General features: G+C 39.1%; 3 protein-coding genes across 4 annotated transcripts in view; 2 read left to right on the forward strand and 1 right to left on the reverse strand.

Moving 5' to 3' along the window:
* Nucleotides 1-2388, forward strand: part of LOC107668436 (la-related protein 1-like) — a 34678-nt gene extending 32290 nt beyond the window's left edge. The window contains exon 20 of the mRNA XM_016460301.1: nt 999-2388. Coding sequence (XP_016315787.1) covers nt 999-1133 — 135 coding nt within the window. The 3' untranslated portion in view covers nt 1134-2388. The remainder of the gene's footprint in view (nt 1-998) is intronic.
* A 3773-nt stretch (nt 2389-6161) lies between these two features.
* Nucleotides 6162-15850, reverse strand: LOC107668437 (fatty acid hydroxylase domain-containing protein 2-like). The gene is made up of 7 exons (XM_016460303.1): nt 15750-15850; nt 15017-15114; nt 14821-14924; nt 10022-10244; nt 9090-9195; nt 8834-9000; nt 6162-6706 (listed from the first exon to the last, which is right to left on the reverse strand). The coding sequence occupies exons 1-7, from the start codon at nt 15756-15758 to the stop codon at nt 6547-6549; spliced, it is 867 nt and encodes a 288-aa protein (XP_016315789.1). The 5' UTR covers nt 15759-15850; the 3' UTR covers nt 6162-6546.
* A 2083-nt stretch (nt 15851-17933) lies between these two features.
* LOC107668451 (core histone macro-H2A.1-like) lies at nt 17934-19151 on the forward strand. Of its 2 annotated transcripts, none has more exons than XM_016460319.1 (4): nt 17934-18107; nt 18491-18667; nt 18756-18862; nt 18996-19151. In XM_016460319.1, the coding sequence occupies exons 2-4, from the start codon at nt 18496-18498 to the stop codon at nt 19026-19028; spliced, it is 312 nt and encodes a 103-aa protein (XP_016315805.1). In that variant the 5' UTR covers nt 17934-18107; nt 18491-18495; the 3' UTR covers nt 19029-19151. The 2 variants fall into 2 exon arrangements, with proteins under 2 accessions (XP_016315805.1, XP_016315806.1); XM_016460320.1 differs by having other exon boundaries at nt 17934-18061.
* Nucleotides 19152-21820: the final 2669 nt, after the last annotated feature.

Raw genomic sequence — 21820 nt, forward strand, 5'->3', positions numbered from 1 at the left:
TTGCACCCTCAGATTCCAGATTTTCAAATAGTTGTATCTCATCAAATATTGTCTTATCCTAACAATGGAAAGATTATTTATTCAGCTTTCAGATGATGTATAAATCTCAATTTAAAAAAATTGACCCTTATGACTGGTTTTGTGCTCCAGGGTCACATATTATATGTTCAAAAATAATACAAAGAAAATGCTTTAAAAAAACTCAAAGGTCAAGGTAATTCAAAATCAAAATGACTGAAGGCATAACACCAGTAGACTATTATTAGCTATAAATGTTCTGTAAAAACAACAGCAGCTTTCAGTCTGACACCATGATGCAAACATGAAATATCAGTCATACAGCAGTAGTTCTTCACAGGTTTTTTTTTATTCGATTGCGCTGCTTTTCCGTTGTTTTTTCTGTGTAAACATGGACGTGTTTGACTGTTGTGCTCGCATCTCTCGCAGCGTCATGCATTTAATGGCTTTCTAGAAACACGGCGCTCAAGTTAAAAGAAGTTTAACTCCCATCTTCTTGCATGTGTTTCCTATTCCACTGTCAACACAAAAATTGCATTCTGTGTGAACGGCACCTGGCGATATATTCTACTTATGGTCTTTATGGTCTTACTTATGGTCTTTTTTTGCATTATTGACACACTATTTTCCTATTTAATGCTGTAAAGCTGCTTTGACACAATCTGTATTGTTAAAAGCGCTGTATAAATAAAGGTGACTTGACTTGACTTTCACAGAGCAGGTTAATCACGTGTGCCGAAATGCGTTTGGATCGTTCTTTTCTCTTTTCTGTTATCATATTGGCATATTGTCAAACTGTCTGACTCTAACGTTCGGTAATATTTCTATTCAAAATTGCGATTCCTCGATTTCTCAAAAATAAAATCGTGGCAATTCCAATTAATCGATAAAATGGGAAAAACCGCCCAGCCCTAGATTGGTGTTTCTTGTGTGTGTCACGAGATGTGTGTCGTTAAAGCTGCGGTTTTTCTGCCCTTTAGCCGCCCATGGAGGACGGCGGGCGTAAGAGACACCCTTCCAGCGGCGATGGCCGTCGCCGTCATCCCTCCCAGACCGCTCCTGCCTCCAGAGATGATGCCAAAGCCCCGGGCCAGCGAGCAGCGGCGCCCAAATGAGCGTCTGACCCGACCGCACAAGCACGACACAACGGCTCATGATCGTCAAATCAAGGCTCTTCCACCTCCTCCTCCTTCACAGCATCTGTGTGTCACAAACGGACAGCAGAGGGCATGAGAAATTCTTCCTTTCTTTGTTTTATTAAAGACTTTGAAGTTTTATTCCTCTTGTATCATCGGGCTTTTGTTGGATCTTTCTGCTTTATATCCTCCTCACTGTTTGATTTGGCCGAACGATGCGTTGATTCCACACTGATTTTTCTTTTTTTTTAAGGATTGCGTTGAAGGGTAAGGTTGCTCCTGACTAGAGTAGGTACTGGATGAGACAAACACTTCACTCAGAAAATCATGTGATCTGTAGTTGTTTGAGCCAGATGATTTTATGTTGCCGGTTTTTCGGGGGTCTTCGATAGATTTTCTAGCAGAAGTTGGCTTGGGCATCACTGTGACACTAACGTCCCGCTTGCCAAATCCTCTCGTTTTCCTCCACGTGTCTGTTACAGAAGACATCAGCGACGACTCTTAGCTTCAGCGAGCTGCGCTCCGTTGTGTTCGTGGATCATTCCTCAGCTCGTCGTCCTGCGAGGAAACATCGGAGACGGAAACATCCCAGATCTAGTGTTAATCCTAGTGTACATATGAATTCAAGAAATTAAGAGACATTGCACCACCTGGCTGTACGTGTCATTTATTGTTTATAGAGATATATTTGCCTTACGTGTGCATCTTTTTTATGCTCACCCGAATGCGTCTGAGCTTCTGCGTCTGAGCTCGGTGTCATTACGGGGTCATTTTAGTATCACTTCTTGATTTTCTTCATGCAAACAGCAGGACGGTCTGACTAAAGGGAAACTGACCTCAGGGTATCAACTGGAATCGTGAAGAAAGACACTATTATGATGATGATGATGATTATTATAAGTGATGCATCTGAGAACTTTGCCGACTGCATTTGGATCATAAGCAATATTCCAGTCACTGATCTAATTTATGGATTTTCACACGAGTTTGGCTGCCATATGACCATCTACCTGTTTGTTTGCTCCAGTGTTTTCAGTCATTTTGGTTTCCATTCATCTCTCTCTGGTGATATTTGGATTTGAGTTTTATTTCGTATTAACTTGCGACACGTTTAGCAGTTCCCTTCTCCTGCTTTCCCTCGATAGGCTTCTTCATTCAGAGTAGCTGTGGTCAAATCCTGATGAGGAAAATCTTGTGATCACTGATGTAATTAAAAACCTTTTATTCAACTAAACGGTGTGGAAAAAGCCTCTCGTCCGTTAATGCTGGTGCATCTTCAGAGGTCATTCATAAAGACATAACTAAAACTGTTCATACTTCAATACCACGACACACACACATATATATATATTTGGCTTATTGAGAGGAGAACAATGGGAACTGTAAAATACTTGAAATCGTGTATCATAACCCTTCATCTGAATTATAGGCAGATGTGATTGCTATTAGTGTGATTTGTAATTTGTAGAATTTTTTTCTTTAATGAAAAAAAATAAATTTTAAAAAGGTCAAAACCCCAAAGCAGCTGTTGAACTTTTCTATGAACCAGACGAAGCTACCTGTAGACTGCCAGTTTTATTGGCTTTTTTCAGAGTTACAGGATTAGTTGAGTTGACAAAACCAAACCGTGTGCTCCACAAACTCGGGATCAAAGCCTGAGTTGACAAAGAAAGTTGATGATCAGCATCATGGTACCAGTAAAGCCGGATTAGAGTGGTTTGGTTTTGTCAACTCAAAACTAATCCTGTAACTCTGAATTTGTTCATCTACCATCAAGGTACAGGCCCCAGGTGTTTGGCTGATGCTGACGTACACCATCATCTACCCAATGCTGTTGGGATATACATGACACACAGTGAGGAGGAGGAGGGGGGATTTGAACTCAACCCTGCTCCTGGAGAGCTAGCTCAGTTCCTAACCTGCTCCAGCACACCTGCCCGTGACTGACAGTAGCCCTGAACACCTTGATGAGCTGCTTCAGGTGTGTTTGATTGGGGTTGGAGATCCCTAAACTGTCCAGCGGTGTGTTTCCTATACAATGAGCAACTCCCTGATTGACTACTTCATTGTTGGAGAAACTAACCAACTAGTCACAATTGTTTCCTAAAACTGTACTAACATGGTTGCACCTCTATCATTTGAACCACATTGGTTCAGCAATATAGACCTCATGTAGCTGCTCGTTGTCTTCTGTGTTCCGTTTGTATTTCTATAGTGTCAAGGTAAGATTACACGAATTTATTGGATGAACTGCTCGTTTTAAATGGAGTTTTATTTAATTAGCTGGTGAAGTGGATAGTATTAAAGGGGTCATGACATGGATTTTTGCTTATTTTAATATGTTCCTTAAGGTTTACTTATAATGTTAATAACATTAATGTCTGAAACCAGCTGTTTTTAGGGGCGTGTCCTTTAAGGCTCGTCAGTAATCAGCCGCTGTTATGATTGGCTAGCATCACTGAATAGGAAACGGTATCAATGGCCCTCACTATTGCGTGTTTTGACAACATGATCAAAATAAAAGGGTCATTTCCAGACGAAGCATTATGAAATCCTCTGCTTACGGTTTGTGATGCAGCTGCAGTCAGATCTAGTTCTGCTTCATCTCTCAACAGATGTTTCTTTGTGAGTCTCCATGACACTGTGCCTCGATTACAAAACAAAATCCTTCAGTCGTTAGCGACTGAACCCCCCAGTGGGCGGGGCCTATGCTGAGAAGAAGACTATTCGCCAATGTCTAGCTCTGGAGGCGTGTTTATGCAAATGACATGGATTTTTGCTTATTTTAATGTTCCTTAAGGTTTACTTATAATGTTAATAACATTAATGTCTGAAACCAGCCGTTTTTAGGGGCGTGTCCTTTAAGGCTCGTCAGTAATCAGCCGCTGTTATGATTGGCTAGCATCACTGAATAGGAAAAAGTATCAACGCCCCTCACTATTGCGTGTTTTGACAACATGATCAAAATAAAAGGGTCATTTCCAGACGAAGCATTATGAAATCCTCTGCTTACGGTTTGTGATGCAGCTGCGGTCAGATCTAGTTCTGCTTCATCTCTCAACAGATGTTTCTTTGTGAGTCTCCATGACACTGTGCCTCGATTACAAAACAAAATCCTTCAGTCGTTAGCGACTGAACCCCCCAGTGGGCGGGGCCTATGCTGAGAAGAAGACTATTCGCCAATGTCTAGTCTCAACAGATGTTTCTTTGTGAGTCTCCATGACACTGCCTCGATTACAAAACAAAATCCTTCAGTCGTTAGCGACTGAACCCCCCAGTGGGCGGGGCCTATGCTGAGAAGAAGACTATTCGCCAATGTCTAGCTCTGGAGGCGTGTTTATGCAAATGTTTGTGCTCGGGTGACGACATCTTGCCCCTCGGATCCAAACGAGCCGTTTTTGGAGATTGATTAAATAAATGCTTTGTTTATAACGAGGAGTACGTTTTAAGCTCTGGAAGTTGCAGGATGTTTTAATGGTGCAAAGACTCTTATATGCCAAAAGATCAAGGCAAATTTGATTTCTCATGTCATGACCCCTTTAAAATGGAGTTCTAGGTCTACCATCAGCTTTCTGACCAGTGTTGGGGAAAGTTACTTTTAAAAGTAATGCATTACAATATTGTGTTGCTCCCTAAAAAATGTAACTACTTACATTACTTAGTTACTTTTTATGGAAAGTAATGCATTACGTTACTTTTTGAATCTGGGCTGGATTGTTTTTAATATAAAAAAGTTCTATTTTTGGCAAATGTAAAAGCCCCTTAATAACAAAAGTGAAATTAATAAGCCTCAGGCTGAAGTAAAGAGAGCTCAACATTCTTAGATCAGCAATAAAAAAATAACCCCCCAAATATTGTTTATCTAAAGTCATTTTTGCTTATTTGTATGGTTGAAGATATTAGTTAATAAAATGTGATTAAATACATAAAGCATATTTGTGTTATTTAACATAATTAAATATTGCAGGTTTGTGTCATATTCTGAGTTTGCATTTCACCGTTTTAATTCATTTTGATGAATACTGAATGTGTTTTTGTGCAGTGAGATGAGTAAACGTTCATATTTAGTCTAGAACTACAGTAAGATCATGTTCACACACAGCGCTCTGCACTTACTCCTGATTTCTGTCACCATGGCAACACCAGAGCTGTCAGTCAAGACATGGAAACAAAGTAACTGCTGTTACTTATTTGAAAAAGTAACTCAGATATTCTCTTGTAAATTAAAAAGTAATGTTACTTTACTAGTTACTTGAAAAGATAAATCTGATTATGTAACTCGCGTTACTTGTACTGTGTTACCCCCAACACTGGTCCTGTAGACACCTTGGTGTTCTTTGTTGGAGGTCAGAGCTATTTCAGCTGTTGCCACTCACAGTCTGTTGTTTTATGGAAACTTGTTTTCTCGTGTGTAGTGAGATGTGTAATGAACTTCCCTACATAGTCAACTGCAGCCTTTGCACATTTACTCCTGTTGTCTGTGGGACGTTGTATTTCTAGTTTGGCACTGATTTTGTCATGATTTGACAGTTTATCCCAGAGGAATACAAGTCCCTGACGTGTCTTTTTTTCAGGCAGAATTGGTTTTTCTTTGGTGATTAGGTGTGAGAGACTCCAGGTCACTGACGCCGTCAGATACTGCAGGAACAGGACAACCATTCACCTTGAAATGATCATTACCTACACATGTAAAAGAAGGTAAATCACATGATGGACATCTTAGAGTGGGGGAGTGTGGATAGGTCAATGTCAATGTGTTTCACATCTCCAGGCACTGACATTTCATGCAGCCTCTCACCAACTCTGACGACAATATTAATAAGAAAAGGGTTGGGTTTGTAGATACTGCTGGTTCTCTCAACAGTGCGTCTGTTATTCAGAGATGTCACTTCAGATTGGGAGGACTGGTGCTGGGTGAAGCATATTACTGTCTTCTGTCCTCCACCAGAAGAATTCTTTGTTTTTGTTTTTTTTTATTTAATTTTAGGAATTTGAGATGTGCATTAGAATTATTAATAATGCAAACACACCAGGTACAGCAGATCAGCTTTAATGACAGGTTTGATGATAAACTCCAGAAACTGATGTCAGGAATCATCAGGGGACAGAAAGAGTACAATGTTCATTTCCAAAAAACATTAGTAGATTTACTATCAGTGCTAAAATACAGAATTAAAATCATTTTGATCCTCTGCATAAATGTGCAATAATGCTATTCTGACACAATATGAGAAGTGACACAAGATGAACAATAAAAGGAACTGATAACCTCGTGAACAGGGTCTCTGCATGTCAGCGGGTCATTTGAGTGAATCACACAGGATTTGAGATCCATTAGACCTGCTGATCAGTTCATGTAGTGTTTATGTTCATGGAATGAAGTGAAGCGCAGTTATTCCTGTGCTTTCTTGGGATGGTCAGGGATGCTCTCGCTCAGTGGGGTCAAACCCAGCAGGACCGTGTGCCGCTCGTACGCTTTAGCATTACGAAACTTCTCGTCCGTCCCATGAAGCCTGTCCAGCACTCCCAGCACTCCGTAGCACTGATTGAACCTGGAGAGAAACACAGCTGGATTTAGACCGCGCTCGAGAAACAACCTGCCCTGTTCAGTCAGAATAACAAGGCTTTGCCACACTCTTTCTGCAGCCTCTTCATCGTTTTGGATATATCCAGGAATAGTTCAAAAACCCCTGGTCTGGACAATCACTACCACACGCTGAGCTCATTGAACTCTTTCCCTGCCGTAGACAGAAGTTTCAGGCTTTCTGTGTCTTCACTGTTATACAGTAGGAGGCGCTATACAGCTTGTTTCAAAGCAGCTTTACAGTTATAGACAAGTGATTCAAATGTCAAAGAAAGCCCATGTTGTTTTGAGGAACATCTTTCTTGTGTTGCCGATAAATGTTTTGCATGTCCAAAATGAAGAGGCGATCCATTTACTAAGTAATAAGCTGGCTGCAAACCAGTTGGATATGGAGCGATACGCTGGTGACAGAATTTGCAGATCATGTGCACTTTTCACGGCGGAGATGCTTTGAATGCACTCACGTAATCTTCATAACTGTTGTCTGAGATACATCAGCAGGTAAGCAATGCTTCCTATGAGGAACCCCTGCTATCACAGTCAGCTCTGTTACATGATCTTCATCGATATCACATGGAGACCTATGAAACGTTCAAAGAGCTATGGCCAGAGTTTGGCTGTTATCTCCTGAGAATAAAGGTCACTCGTGAGTTGAATGTAGAGCAAGGTTGACAGATTTCCCCTGGTCCTGGATGATGATTGGTCAGTCCGCTCTGAAACGCTCGGTTTAGTCATCCTGATGACCTTGATCTGTTGCTTCAGATGTTTGGTTAGGCTTGGAGCTGGTCTCCTTCATATAGTTAGCTAAATGGGTAGAAATTTGATACAATCTTGTATGTATATTGGATTTAAAGGAAAGAAAAAATGGTTTAATTGGGATATCATTTGATTAATGATGAGGTTAATGCATGTTAAATATGTCGTGTGAATCAGCAAACGTCTCTTGTTTACTTTTATACATAACATGTACTCTAAATGTTACAACATTGCTGAACAATGTAACACAGCGCTCCCCATTCACTTCTACAGACAGAATGCTACAATGTGTAAGGCAACATTTGATCCTACTGTAAAAGTCAACAACTCACACACACACACCCTCACACACACACACACACCCTCACACACACACTGTATGTCATGTACTTTTTCAGTTAGCCTCTTATTTATTTATTCAATACCTTTTAATTGTTTGCTGTTTTAGAAAAAAATGAAACGTGCAAAATGTAAACTAAAAATGTAAAACCTTCACCAGCTGTTGAGAAGACTGTAACTGCACTCTCTGTATGTGACTTTAATTCACACAGTTGTTGATTTCAAAACAGCCTTCATTTGAAGCAGATAAATGTGAGGAAATTATCAAAAGTAAGAAAAACACTGAGTTACAGGTGTGTAACAAACACCCCCGGCCTCCGTCACTTTTAACCCAAGTATACTTTGCTTTTAGTTTTTACGCAACATGTAGATTTCATCACCAGTATAGTAGGTGCATCACATGGTTTTTGTAACCGGAAGGTCGCTCATGCGCATTTAATTGTTTTGCAGTACTTAGTTTGTCCACAAGATGGCAACAATGTCCCAAGATAGCCAGAGAAAAAAACTGAAGAGACCAAAGCACATGCAAACTAAGCACAATGCATGCCTGCAGGGTTGAGAGATTGTGTGAAGAGCCGACTCTAGCCTAAAATATTATAAAGATGTCTATGTGAGTTATAACTCATGGCAAAAGATTGCCCAAACACTGAACAATGATGAGACTTAGAGACAGGAGAATATATCTATGCAGCAGATATGTATGTGTGTGCACGGAAGCCCATTTCCGCCACTGAATAAAAAATATTAAAAGATATAATTTGTGACATTTTATCTCACAATTAAATTTCATAATATCATGAAATTCCGGCTTTATAACATGCAATTGTAACTTCGTATCATGCAATTCTGACTTTATAATGCAACTGTGACTTTATCATATGATTCTGGCTTTATAACTCACTATTGCATGGTGCATGGAAACTCACCACAGTCCCAGGACTGGTTCACCTCACCTCAAGCCTTCTTTGTGTAAACTCTTGATATTGAGGCCCGGACTTACTTGAGATGGTGGTAGTCGTGGAACTCGGGCGAGGGCAGCAGGGGCAGGTGGTAGCCGCAGTGAGAGACCGTAGTGACCAGCAGAGCGATGGTGAACCACAGGCTGGTGGTGGAGACGTGTGAGCCCAGCAGAAGCGGACCCATCAGAGCCGGGAGCATGTTCGACAGCTGTACAGACAGGAAGACACCAAGGCTTTCAACACATCTGTCCCACATCTGACTGGATCTCTGATCTCTGACAGGTCGACGGATCTCACCACATGCTCCACCGGATGAGCGTAGAGCGCCACCACTCCAACAGGTGCCGTCCACTCGTGATGGATCTTATGGATGCTCTTATAGAGCAACGGATGGTGAACGAGCCTGAAAGAAGCAGACGAGTGATGACTGAGGCTGAGCTTCACCGCTCACAAGCAGTGTTCTATATCCAACACATTCCACAAAAGCTTTTGGTAAACCACTAAGTGTTTTTATTTCTTCTGAATTTACAAAAAGCAAAGCCACAATGGTTTCCATCACTTTTCTTATGACTGGAAGCACAAACTGTTCTGTCTGAAAACAGGCCCCAATAGAGAAATTTTGTAGTAAATGCAGTAAATCAGGAATTGCTGGCTTAAACAGATTTTATAAATAGTGATCTTATACTGGAAACACTAACGCACATACGTTTTTCAGTCTGGCTCTCATGAGAACACCTGGAGATTATAATAATAGTATTATTGCATATTATTTTTTAAAATATAAAATAGTAAGCAAAATAATAAATGAAGCGCAATACTACTACTATATTTTAAAATAAAAAGTGAGTATTAAATCAAATGTAAATGATGTTATAGTACACTTATAAAATACAATGCTAATATTTACATTTTCTGTTATTTCTGTTTTTATTTTGGCCAGTAAGTAAATATATGCACTGCCAGTTTTAGTCACAGTTTTGTGTTTTCCTCTAAAACCGGCACGTAGAAAAGATTCATGCTTTCAGTTGGAATAGAAATCTTACAGTGTTACAGTCAGTCAATCTAAAACAGTGATTGTGCATTAACAGCTGTCAACCATCTCAGTACGCAAATCTGAACGTATTTACCCATTTTGGTCCCACCTGCGCACCACTTACTTGCACACCTCACCTGGTGGACATGCAGCACTGTGTCATCAGAAACGGAGTGAGTGTTTTCTGAATGCTAACCTGTGTGTGTAGTAGAAGAGTATCTCCTCCATCAGGCCGCAGACGGACAGCTCCAGCAGCACCCAGTGGAAGGTGGGCAGCTCCGGGCCGCACGGCTCGCCTCGCCTCTTCATCACCATGTAGGTGAGCACCACCACAGGACCAGACAGACACACCTGGTTAAAGAGCACCGTCTTCACCGCGTGCCGTAACTGCGCCGCATCCACCTGTCGGGAGACCGTTCACAGCAGCACTTCAGTCACAGGTGTACTTTCACTAGGCACTTTACTAGATGTGATGCACCGTGACTCGAGGGTGTTCTAGAACTCAACATCTGGGCAATATCAGTGGTTTGAAACAGCTTGTCAACATGACCTAGGGCTCGGCGGTATATTACACCTGTATATTATCAGTATCACCGGTATATTCTCCATCTGTAAATGTTAGAAAGTCATGGAAATATTTCCATTCTGCTGTCAGGAGCATTTTGCATGCGATTCTCTAAATCGCTAAAATTCACAGAGTTCAGTGAAAGAGCGCCAAACAGATGGAGCGCAATAGAATAGGAGCGCAATAATTGTGTCATATGTAGAATTTTAAACCTACAGTGAGTGTATTTTATGATAGCAGATAGCAGTAATGGAGTAATCAGAAATAAAATGCCCTTTTGTGCTCTTGTGTTTATTTACTTTCATTTTTAGTTTAGTGAATTGAACTTTTGCCTAAAAAATTATTCTTTTTGTTTTTAGATTGTAATGTTACAATGTTAGAATGTAATGTGATTTTTACCATTTTTTGCATGATTACTTTCACTTTATTTGTTTTCATAGCCTATAATATAAACATTGTTTCACTGGATGTAAACATTGGGCAGGATGTAAAAAAGCATTAAAAAAAAAAAATACTGAGATTTATATAGCAATTCAGCAGGTTATATGTGTAATTTTCACCTACTTTAGACGCACTATTCATTAGGGGTGTGTGATATAATTCTTTTACGATAATGTCGTAATTGTTGTTTTAGTGATGTGTGATCAGACATTATGAAGACATATCAAAAACCAAACCCATTCTGCTGTCAGGAGTGGATGATTCATTTAGCTAAAATATCTGTAGTTGGACAACAAATGTGTCATGTGTAGAATTTTAAACTTACAAGTAAGTGTATTTTTATGATAGCGCTACGATAGACTATGATATGATATCATTTTATGATGGACTGTTTTGGAGTAATCCAAATATAATGCAATTAATCCATGCTTTTGTTTTTATTTCTTTTCATGTTTAGTTTAGTGAATTTAACATTGTTTTTGTTTTTAGATTGTAACGTTACAATGTTAGAATGTAATGTGATTTTTACCATTTTTTGCATGATTACTTTCACTTTATTTGTTTTCATAGCCTATAATATAAACATTGTTTCACTGGATGTAAACATTGGGCAGGATGTAAAAAAGCATTAAAAAAAAAAAATACTGAGATTTATATAGCAATTCAGCAGGTTATATGTGTAATTTTCACCTACTTTAGACGCACTATTCATTAGGGGTGTGTGATATAATTCTTTTACGATAATGTCGTAATTGTTGTTTTAGTGATGTGTGATCAGACATTATGAAGACATATCAAAAACCAAACAAAAACGCACCCAGAGAGTGCAGGCATACACTGGGTGATGTAGGGTAGACTGCTGTGTTGTGCATTTAGAATTCACACTTTTTTATTCAAATAAATTTAGAATTCACCCAAAATTCAAGATACTGAGGCAAAAATGCCCCTGTATGACTTTGTCTTTTAATCAGTTTCACACAAAGAATGCCAGTTTTTTCTCCATATATCTGCAAATGTGACATTGGTTTGTCGAACAGTTCAATAAACAAGAGGTTAATACAGAGTGACTTACATTTTAGACACAACGGTATCTGTTTTTGCTCACCAATGAAAATAGTTTCAAACAAAGCCACATCAGAACTGTTGGAGTTTCCTTAATGAATCAATCAGCTATTTGAAGAATCGACTCGATGACTCACTCATGCAGTGACTTGCTGCCACCTACTGGCGATTTTTATTTTATATGGAACAAATATTAATATTTTAAAAAATGTATTATGTATATTTATAGTTTCCTCTTTCTCTCTCTCTCTCCTTTTTTATCATTTTGAAATGTCAGTATTCAACTTTTTGTTTTTTAAACATCAAAACATTATGCATTTGTAACCGCAGGTTAACTGCATTCATGTCCTGCATTAAACAGTCAGACTGCATCTAAACGCCACTTCAGATACTGATACGGATTTCATTTGACTGGTAACAGCCCTATAGTGTCTTACTATTTGAATTGATTTTATTGATCAAATGTAAGAATTTGACACAAAATAGGATGCATACATTTTATATTTTTTTTGAATAAAAAATAAAAGTTTGAATAATTGGCCTTATAAAGGTACAAATGCCCACAAAAAAATCAATTTAAATGTATCAGAAAAGTTTGTTTCTGTTGCTCCTGCAAACTAACCACTGCACAGAATGAAGAATATCAGTCAGAAATTCAGAAAATATTGAGATCTAATTTTTTGTCATTATCGCACACCCCTAGTACTCATTTAATGAACTGAGAAGTATGCGGACGCAGTGATCGAAGCACAGTTTACATGCTGAAGTTCACCTGGGTTACTCTAGTTTATGACCCATCAAACCTCCCCAGAAGTTCAGCCGTGTATAGATTAACTTTATCAGACCATATAATCACTGACAGTGTCATCACTGAACTCTGAACTCATAAACAGAACATTATTCCGTTTCTGTGCTACAGACAGACATTATTACACACTATACAGTCTAAACACACAAGTATTTATGACTGACATGTTAAGATTATATATGCTGTGTAATCTGAATTCATGCAAAGTGTGCTGAAATTATTATCAGTACTGACACGGTTATCAGAAAAAGCAGCAGTTATGATTTTACAGGGCAATATTTTCATTCAGCTAAACTGTTATGATAGGACCTTGGGACATACAGCAGTCAATGAACGGCCAGCTGGTATAATAATAGTATAATGGTATAGTGGTATAATAACAGTATTATACAGTAATACAGTGGCACATCTAGCCAGATTTCACACACTCATACACAGTAATCAACAGCAATATTTGCTTATATAGTTTTACTAAACCATTATAATACATGAAAAATACATCAATATTTTGAGTGATGGTGCAAAACAAATCACTGAATTAGAGTTTTGATTCTCTGAAAGGCATTAATACACTGCAAATATATTGTTGTCCAGTACAAATATCTGAACATTCTTGCATCAGGATGCATTTACTTGAGAAGCTAACTAACTGAAGATATTAAGTCTTGTTTTCTGACAAAAATTAGCAAAATATTTTTAGTGTTTGCTTAAAACAAGATAAAATATCTGCCAACGGGGTAAGAAAAATAATCTTGTTTTACCTTTGAATTCAGATGTTTTTCTCTTACTCCATTTGTAGATTTTTTTTTTGTTGTTGGCAAAAAACAAACAAATTTTAGATGTTTTTTTTCTAACATTAAGACTTAATTTCTGAATTCATTTTCTTCTCAAGTAAAGGCATCTTGATTCAAGAATGTTTAGATCATTATACTAGAATAAAATAAGACAGAAGTGCTGAGAAAATAATTTTTTGCAGTGTAGAATTGATTTGATTAATAATTTAATCTTTTCATGTTTTAATCAGACATTATTAAAAGATGCCTGCATTATTGCTTGTGAGTCCAAAACAAGAAAGGATTATGAAATCTGTGTAATGACAAGGTTTTTAGAAAACTTAGAAAACTGGTCTAATAATAAATCCCTTAAAACCATTCAATGTTATCATTAATGTTGTTTAATAACATTGAAATAACTGCATGCGTAGCATGAATATTACACATATTTCCCAGCCCTAGCAAGAACTCATGAGTAAAATTTGCACGAGTAAAAGTTTGAATCTTCTCTATAATAGTATTTATGTGGATGAATGCAAATAGTATTTTTAGACTTTTTTACAGCATGATCAAATCCTTATTTAATCCCAGCCAAATTACATTCAATTCAAAATATCAAATCACTTATTCTTTATTATTTGTCTACTTCATCCTCTTCGCTGCACTCACAGCAGGGGTTTGGACTCATTTTCTTTGCGTATTCAGAAACATACTGATTTTAATTAACATCTACTTTCCACTTATGATCTCTATTTCATAAAAATAATCATTTTATTTTATAGTACAACAACATAAAATTATAATATTAATATTTCCATTTTTAATTTGATAATTTTCAAATGTTACACCAACAAGGTTTTAATGCAGACAGCCCTTAAAGCTTCTTTCTCGTTAGGAGCAGGTTCGTTAGATGCTGTAACGCCAAGCCAGCAGAGGGAGCCCTCGCCCGAGTACTGACCATGAAGTGTTTGAATATCCTCACGGCGGAAAGACGTTTCGACACAGCTCATCAATCTGACACAAGGTAATCATTCCGCTGCTGAGTTTGCCATTGAATTCAGAACGTTTAGAGAATGAATTATATGTCAAGCCAGAAAAGTGTGAGTTCCATGTTAATCAAACTTCATTCCTGGGTTACCACATCAGCTCACAGGGCGTCAAGATGAATGACCTCAAAGTTCAGGCAGTCACTGAATGGCCACAACCTAGAACCGTCAAGGATCTGCAGAGATTTCTAGGCTTTGCCAATTTCTACAGGAGGTTTATCCGAAATTATAGTATGGTTGCCTCTCCTCTCACCTCACTCCTCAAGAATAAACCGTCAAAACTGGTTTGGACTTTCTAACCGATAAAAAACAAGGCCGCCTCATTTCCACCCAAGGCTTGGTGAAGTTTGGTCCACTGTGTTTGCCAGAAATCTCCCGACGCTCCCCAAAACCTCTGCAGATGCCTGCAAACACAAACAGATCATTAATAACTGATGTCAGCAAGAACCAGGATTACAAAGAGCACATGATTTGAAAGGCAAGGCGAAATGCTTACCATGTCACTGAGTTCCTAAACCCGACCAGGAAGAAAAGCCCAGATCCAATGACAAAAGCGGCTTTCTTCAACGAATCCCAAAGTCCTCCTGTATTCTCCTTTTTACAGAGATGAGCATATGATTAACATCCTTGTAATTACAAGTCAACTAATGCATTAAGTTCGATCACTTTATAAGTAAACTGGTTCGTGCACTTTCACACGAGCAGTGAAACTTTTCTACTTTTCTAATAATAATAATAATAATAGAGTAAATTCATCCACACAATAAAATAACTCAACATTTCTGACGGGAACAGGATCAATCTGAATTATTATTGCGTAATTGTGTTATAGATGTGCGACTACATACGAGTTCTTCGCAAGAACAGCGTTATTTGTCTGATGTTTGTTTTCACTGATGAAATGTCAACAAACACATAAACAAGTAAACATCGTTCGAGTCTGAAAGTTATGCTTTAAACTAAAGAATAAACCAATCTGTCCCATCAGCACCATTGCATTGATATTTATTGTTTCTTCGTAAACTTCGGTAAATGTTTAGAACAAGCAGAGCGAAACATTTGGAACGTAACACTGTAGCGCTGATATTGTAACGCGCCGCGACACATCTCGAACTAATGTTGTTACAAACGCGTTACACTGAAGCATCGGTGACACAGAACAAACCCAAACAACTGACCAAAAGCAGCAGAATAATGTGCAGAGAGTGTTATAAAGTGAAGAGACTCACTCCGGCCATGATGCGTGTCTGGAGCTCCGCGCATCTGTCAGTCGCTCCGCGCGTCCGCGGCTGTTTACAGCGTCACGAGCTGATCTGTGATTGGTCGACCGCTGGTCAGCTGACACAATCCCTGCTAAATGATTGCAGCACAGAATTATATATTTTATAACATATCGTTATGCCAGAAATAGTAATTACCCACAGAGAGATTTATTCGTGATGTGATGATTAGCTGATCATTTTACTGGAGCCTTACATTAGCTGTGCATTTAGGACAGACGTTCTTGACCCTTGTAAAAATTTCTGCTGTGAGTTCAAGCCGTGTAAGAACACGGGCCTTTTAACTTTAATACCTTTTTTTTCCTTTAAACTTTATTGTGTGTGAGAGAGAGAGAGAGAGAGAGAGTGTGTGTGTGTGTGCGTGTGTATGTTTTAATAAATCAGATCAAACCAAACTAATGACAGACAAAGCAGACTCCCAGAGATTCATCAGAAAGTTAAAAATATTCTATGACTTGTATACAGGCTTATATAGTGTTATTATTGTTACATTTAATCAGAATCAGAATCAGAATGATCTTTATTGCCAGGTATGTTTACACATACGAGGAATTTGTTTTCGTGACAGAAGCTTCCACAGTGTAACAGAATGACAGTGCAGTCCGGACTACCCTCTGTAGTCTTCTGAGCTCAGATTTGGTAGAGAAATTATATCGTTGGAATCATTTCGTATTGCATGGCAGGATATGGTACTTTCCTACCATGCAATACGAAATACCTCTAGTTTTGTTTTCCTCCAGCTGCGCTCCATTTTCCGGGCTGCTCTCTTTACAGGAAGATTACTTACAAAGCAGTCTTTTGTGGTAGAAGTGATGGTTCTAGCATACTTGTACCAAGGAGTAGAATTTACAGTTTTAGCTATATGAAGTTTGCACAAGACTAGATAATGATCTGAGACATCACCACTCTGCTGCAGAATTTCAACACCATCGACATCAATTCCATGTGACAGTATTAAATCTAGAGTATGATTTTGACAATGAGTAGGTCATGACACGTGTTGTCTAACCCCAATAGAGTTCAGAATGTCTATGAATGCTGATCCCAATGAGTTTTTATCATTATCAACATGGATATTAAAATCACCAACAATTAAGACTTTGTCTACAGCCAGCACTAACTCATAATCAGCAAATTCTTTGATAAAGTCTGTATGGTGGCCTGTATGCAGTAGCCAGTACAAATGTCACAAGGGATTTATCATTAACACTTGTTTCTCTGGATAATGTTATATGAAGCACCATTACTTCAAACGAATTATACTTGAAACCAGACCTCTGAGAAATACTGAAAATATTGTTATAGATTGTAGCAACACCTCCCCCTTTACCTTTTGGACGTGGCTCATGTTTTTAACAGTAATCTTGAGGCAGACTCATTTAAAGTAATGTAATCATCTGGTTTTAGCCAGAATTTATTTAAAACATTAGTAACTGTTTTGTAAAAGGTGTCACTGTGTTTCACCTGAGTTTTTGTTACTCACACAGCGTTTTCACCGCTGGGTGTCGAGAGATAGGGTTAGGGTTAGGTTTCCCTAAAAAAGTTACCCACTAGATCAGAGACAGAAAACAGTGCAATAAAAGATCACAAATATTCACTTAAGATCCTCATCTGACTCACAACAAATAAATCAAAACAAATTAATATATGACTGCATAATCTCTGATGATTGTCACTGTAATTAATAATACAATCATGACCATTAAAATTAAAACTATTATTTTTGTTTGAAATTGACAGCTGTTTGGGGGGATTATTTTATGCGGACAAAATACTTTTTTCCTTCTTCTACTCAGTCACTGTAATGGTTAAACAAAGCAAGTACTAAGGGTATCTGGTCTATACTACATACAAATATTGTACAAGTATTTGATTATTTTCTAATAAAAGAGTCCAATCTTCAGCTGGGATCTGGATAATCCAGATTTTTTTTTTTTTTAACAATCCCTTTTCAAATCTAATATGATACCTCAAATCTGATCAAATGTATTTTGTACAACTGGGCCTTGGAAATATAATGCATATTTTATCAACAGTTTTTATCCAAAATGTTCTTAAACCCAGAGGCTTTTTTTCCAGCAGATGTCATTCTTACATAACTCTATAAAGTTGACCCTCCAGCGGCCTCTGCTGGCAGACGGCTCTCTAGTTCTCAGTCGCGCTGTGGACTGTGGGTGTCTGGGACGTTGCCTGGGCTTGTCAGGCTTTAGCAGTGCTGGACTGAACGCGACGCGACGCGACACCTCACCGTGCTCTCTATTGTAAGCCTTCCGCCGTCATCCACGCGTTCTCTTTCCACGCTTTTCGGTGATTCCTGCGCGATTCCTGCGCGTCTGCGGGCCGCGACTCACTTTCGCTTCATCAGGAAGTCATCACATCAGAAATATGATGAATAAAACACGCGGAAGCATCGCTCTGCGCTCACTGAATCACATCAACACGAAATACTCAACAGCAGCATGTTCATTTAGAGCGTCGTCAGTTTTTTAACATCTACTGAAATACTGACTGATGACATATAAAGCATATGCATCATTCACAGAATATATCATAATTAGAATAATTAGAAAACTTTTTATTTGCACAAAAATAACTAGTTTGAATTAATATTAAGACTTATTCTTTGTGCCAGCACGCTTTGCTGAAATGCATGGACAGGGCAGAGAAACTTCATCATGTTTGTTCCTCAGGCATCATGTCCAGTCGAGGTGGGAAGAAGAAGATCTCCAAGACGTCCAGGTCTGCTAAGGCTGGTGTGATCTTCCCTGTGGGACGGATGCTGCGCTATATTAAAAGAGGGCTTCCCAAATACAGGATTGGTGTTGGAGCTCCAGTCTACATGGCTGCAGTACTGGAGTACCTGACAGGTACGATGCATCTGTAACCATCTATATCGATGCACTGCATCAGAAGCCTTTCTGTCCTCTTGAAGCTCTTCATGCATGGTGCTTTCAGCTGAAATCCTGGAGCTGGCAGGCAATGCAGCCAGAGACAATAAGAAGGGCCGCGTCACACCCAGACACATTTTACTAGCCATCGCCAATGATGAGGAGCTTCATCAGGTAACAAGTTCAGGATCAAATATTCTCAAACCACGCATATGCAAAAATCACAGGCTTCTATTGAAAAATTGAGTGTTTTTGATGTAATGTTGTAATAATATTGGAAATTGATCTACACCTGACAACTTTGTAGATAATGCCAGAGGAAAAACTGGACATACGCTAAACGACTGAGGATCACACGCTATCAGACTCTCACAACAAACTCATGTTTCATTGCTAGAATAAGTATGACGAATGTCTAAAATTGGCTCAAAATACCAAACATGTTTGAAAACCTCAGACTGGATGTCCATCATACACTACGTGATTTTCTGTGAAATCTGTCAACTCAGACCTTCAGACTGGCACTGATTTTTGGCATCTAGCGTTGACTTGTCTATTGTCAGAAGTCATGTAGTGTATTCCAGCCTTTATTGTTCCACTCCTGGCCTTGCCTAAGCTTTCACGCAGGCGTAATGGGGCCATTCTTCTGAAGCCTAAACAGTCTGCTGTTCTTCCGCCACCAAGGACAAGAACCCCTAGGCCTCTCTCTCTCTGTCTGTCGCATGGCTCACTGCATGGGCATTTTTCTTATGGTCGGGGCCCCTGCTGTCAGCTCTTGCAGTCCGATGAATCCAGCACCTCTGCCACTACAGACACATTAAAGGAATGTGTGGATGAGGGTCAGAGGAGGGATCGAGGCACGGTGAGATTGTGAGAGGTGGATGCCTTTCAAATAGGTCAGATCCTCTCACAATAAAGCCTAACCATGAGAGAGAGGGGTAGAAATGGGGGCATGAACTGAATAATGCCCCTGTGCCAATTAGGACCATGAATGAGATGCCTGCTAAGCAGCGTGGTAAACAGGTCAGAGCAGGGTTAAACTGTGTTTTCAGTGCAGATATGCTGGATGTTCAAGTGTGATGTACAGTGGGTGGTATAGGAAGTATTCCTTATTTGTTTGATTTTGCTGGTGTTATAAAATGTTTTCTCATTAAAATGTTTTATTGCAGTCTTATATTGACCGATATAGTTTTCCTTGTTCATTAAGTGAAAAAACATTTTTAAAATGTAATTAGACACACAATGTGTGCACCATTAGTGCTTGAGTCTGTTTTGAAACTCTCAGACTTACTGTAATAATTTATCCAGCCTGGCATCTACAGTACAGGGGTGAAGGAGCAGAAGCACAAACCATTCACCTCAGCTCAGGGTTAGAGCTATAAATACCATCTGCTCTTCCTCTCCTTGTCTTTATCATTCCCTGTCTCTCTTTCTCTGCGTCTGTCCCTTCTGACTTATACCAGTGCAGCTTGTTCATGTTGTAGCAGTTTGTTTGTATGATGTGTGCATTGAAAGCAGAGACATGAGTGGGACAGCTGTCGTCTGATTGGTCAGACAAGAGAAGTTGAATGTCTCAGGAGCCCGGGGCATTTTGGGCAGGTGTTTTTATAGTGATCACATCACTCTGTTCTGTTTGATGGTGATACGGTGTTATAAGCCAGCCATAAATTAAAAGTCGCATGAATTGATAATGTGTTGTCTATGCAACATGCTATAGATCTTATTGTGAACAACTGATTTATGTATGTTTAATTTTTGTTTTGACCTTGTAATTGACCCTGTTAGACTACAGTATTGTCAATAGGCTTTATTAATCACATGCTTTTATTAGGCACATGCTGTAAACTTCTATGAACTTCAGAGTAAAATCACCTCCTGACAAAGAGGAGAAATACCTGCTGATACAAACTCATTGACTGTGCTTAGACTTTGTCCTAACTGATCGCTTTCTCTCTGTCTCACTGTCAGAGTACAACAATGGAGGAAACTGTAATATGGGAACAGCACACGGTGACTCTTCACAGGGTGAGTGTTCAACATTGGCTCTTTTTCATCTTCATCTTCAATTTTCTTCCCCTCTACATTTTCCTACCTCACCATTCCTCATCCAATGTCCCCAATGTTCATATTTAGCCAATCTTAAAATGAATATCTGTTTTTCCATTCTAATGTTCTGATGCCTACATTCATTTGTAGAATGCAAAATGATTGATTTTAGTTTTTAGTGAGATATAAAATATAAAATAGTTATTTTTTTAGTAGCATCTAAGTAGTGTCTAATGTTGATTTTGGCCATGAAAATTATTCGCTGATATGTGTATTATGGGTAATAACCAGAATATTAATATTAGTGCATCCCTACTCTTTCTATTTGTCTTTCTTTCCTCCCTCTCCTCTCTCTTCTCTTTTGGGATGGCTAGTTACAGGATGTGTGGTCATTGAGTACACAATAGCCGATCCCCCAGATGGCAGGAAGCAGTGTGTGAGAGGACAAAATGCCTGCTCTGCTCCACTTCCTGTTCCTTTTCCTCTTCCTGAATGTTCCTAGGCTCAAACCTATCTAAACCAGAGTCTGAGAACGAGTCAGAGATTATGCAACAGTCAGTTGGGCACAGTATTATTAAGCCCCTCGTTCTGTAAGAGCTGGAGTACTGTGGTCACTCACACACATCTTTGATCGGTTTCATAACCTGATGTCTGTGTAACACTTTAGTTCAGTCAGTCCCACTTGTGACCTGTTTTTTGATGTACTGACAGCCTAGACAAGATAACAGGTGTACAAGCGTTAAGCCTTTTACTGGGTGCTTTTTTTTTATAGGTGGAATCTGTGTAGCTGTGTCAGACCGCTCCTGGCTAACAGTATTACATAGCTGTTACTCTCCGCAAAATAAACAAGGCTGTATTCTTTCCCCCTGTGATTATATGTGCTCCTCACCTGCTCAGGCTCTTGTTATGATTTATAGCTGTTTGTGTTTAGAGGAAGGCCAGATGGTTTGGATGGCAGAGAGAGGTAGAACAGACCAGTGCGTGTGTGAAGACGCCCAGTGACATCAGGAAAGGCTCTAAACAGAGCTCTGGCCATCTGTCTGCAGTCTGTCTGTCACTCTCTACCTCTTCAGTCTCATCTTCCTT

Source organism: Sinocyclocheilus anshuiensis, unplaced genomic scaffold (genome assembly GCF_001515605.1).
Source record: "Sinocyclocheilus anshuiensis isolate Anshui unplaced genomic scaffold, SAMN03320099.WGS_v1.1 scaffold2749, whole genome shotgun sequence".
Taxonomy (NCBI): Eukaryota; Metazoa; Chordata; class Actinopteri; order Cypriniformes; family Cyprinidae; genus Sinocyclocheilus; species Sinocyclocheilus anshuiensis.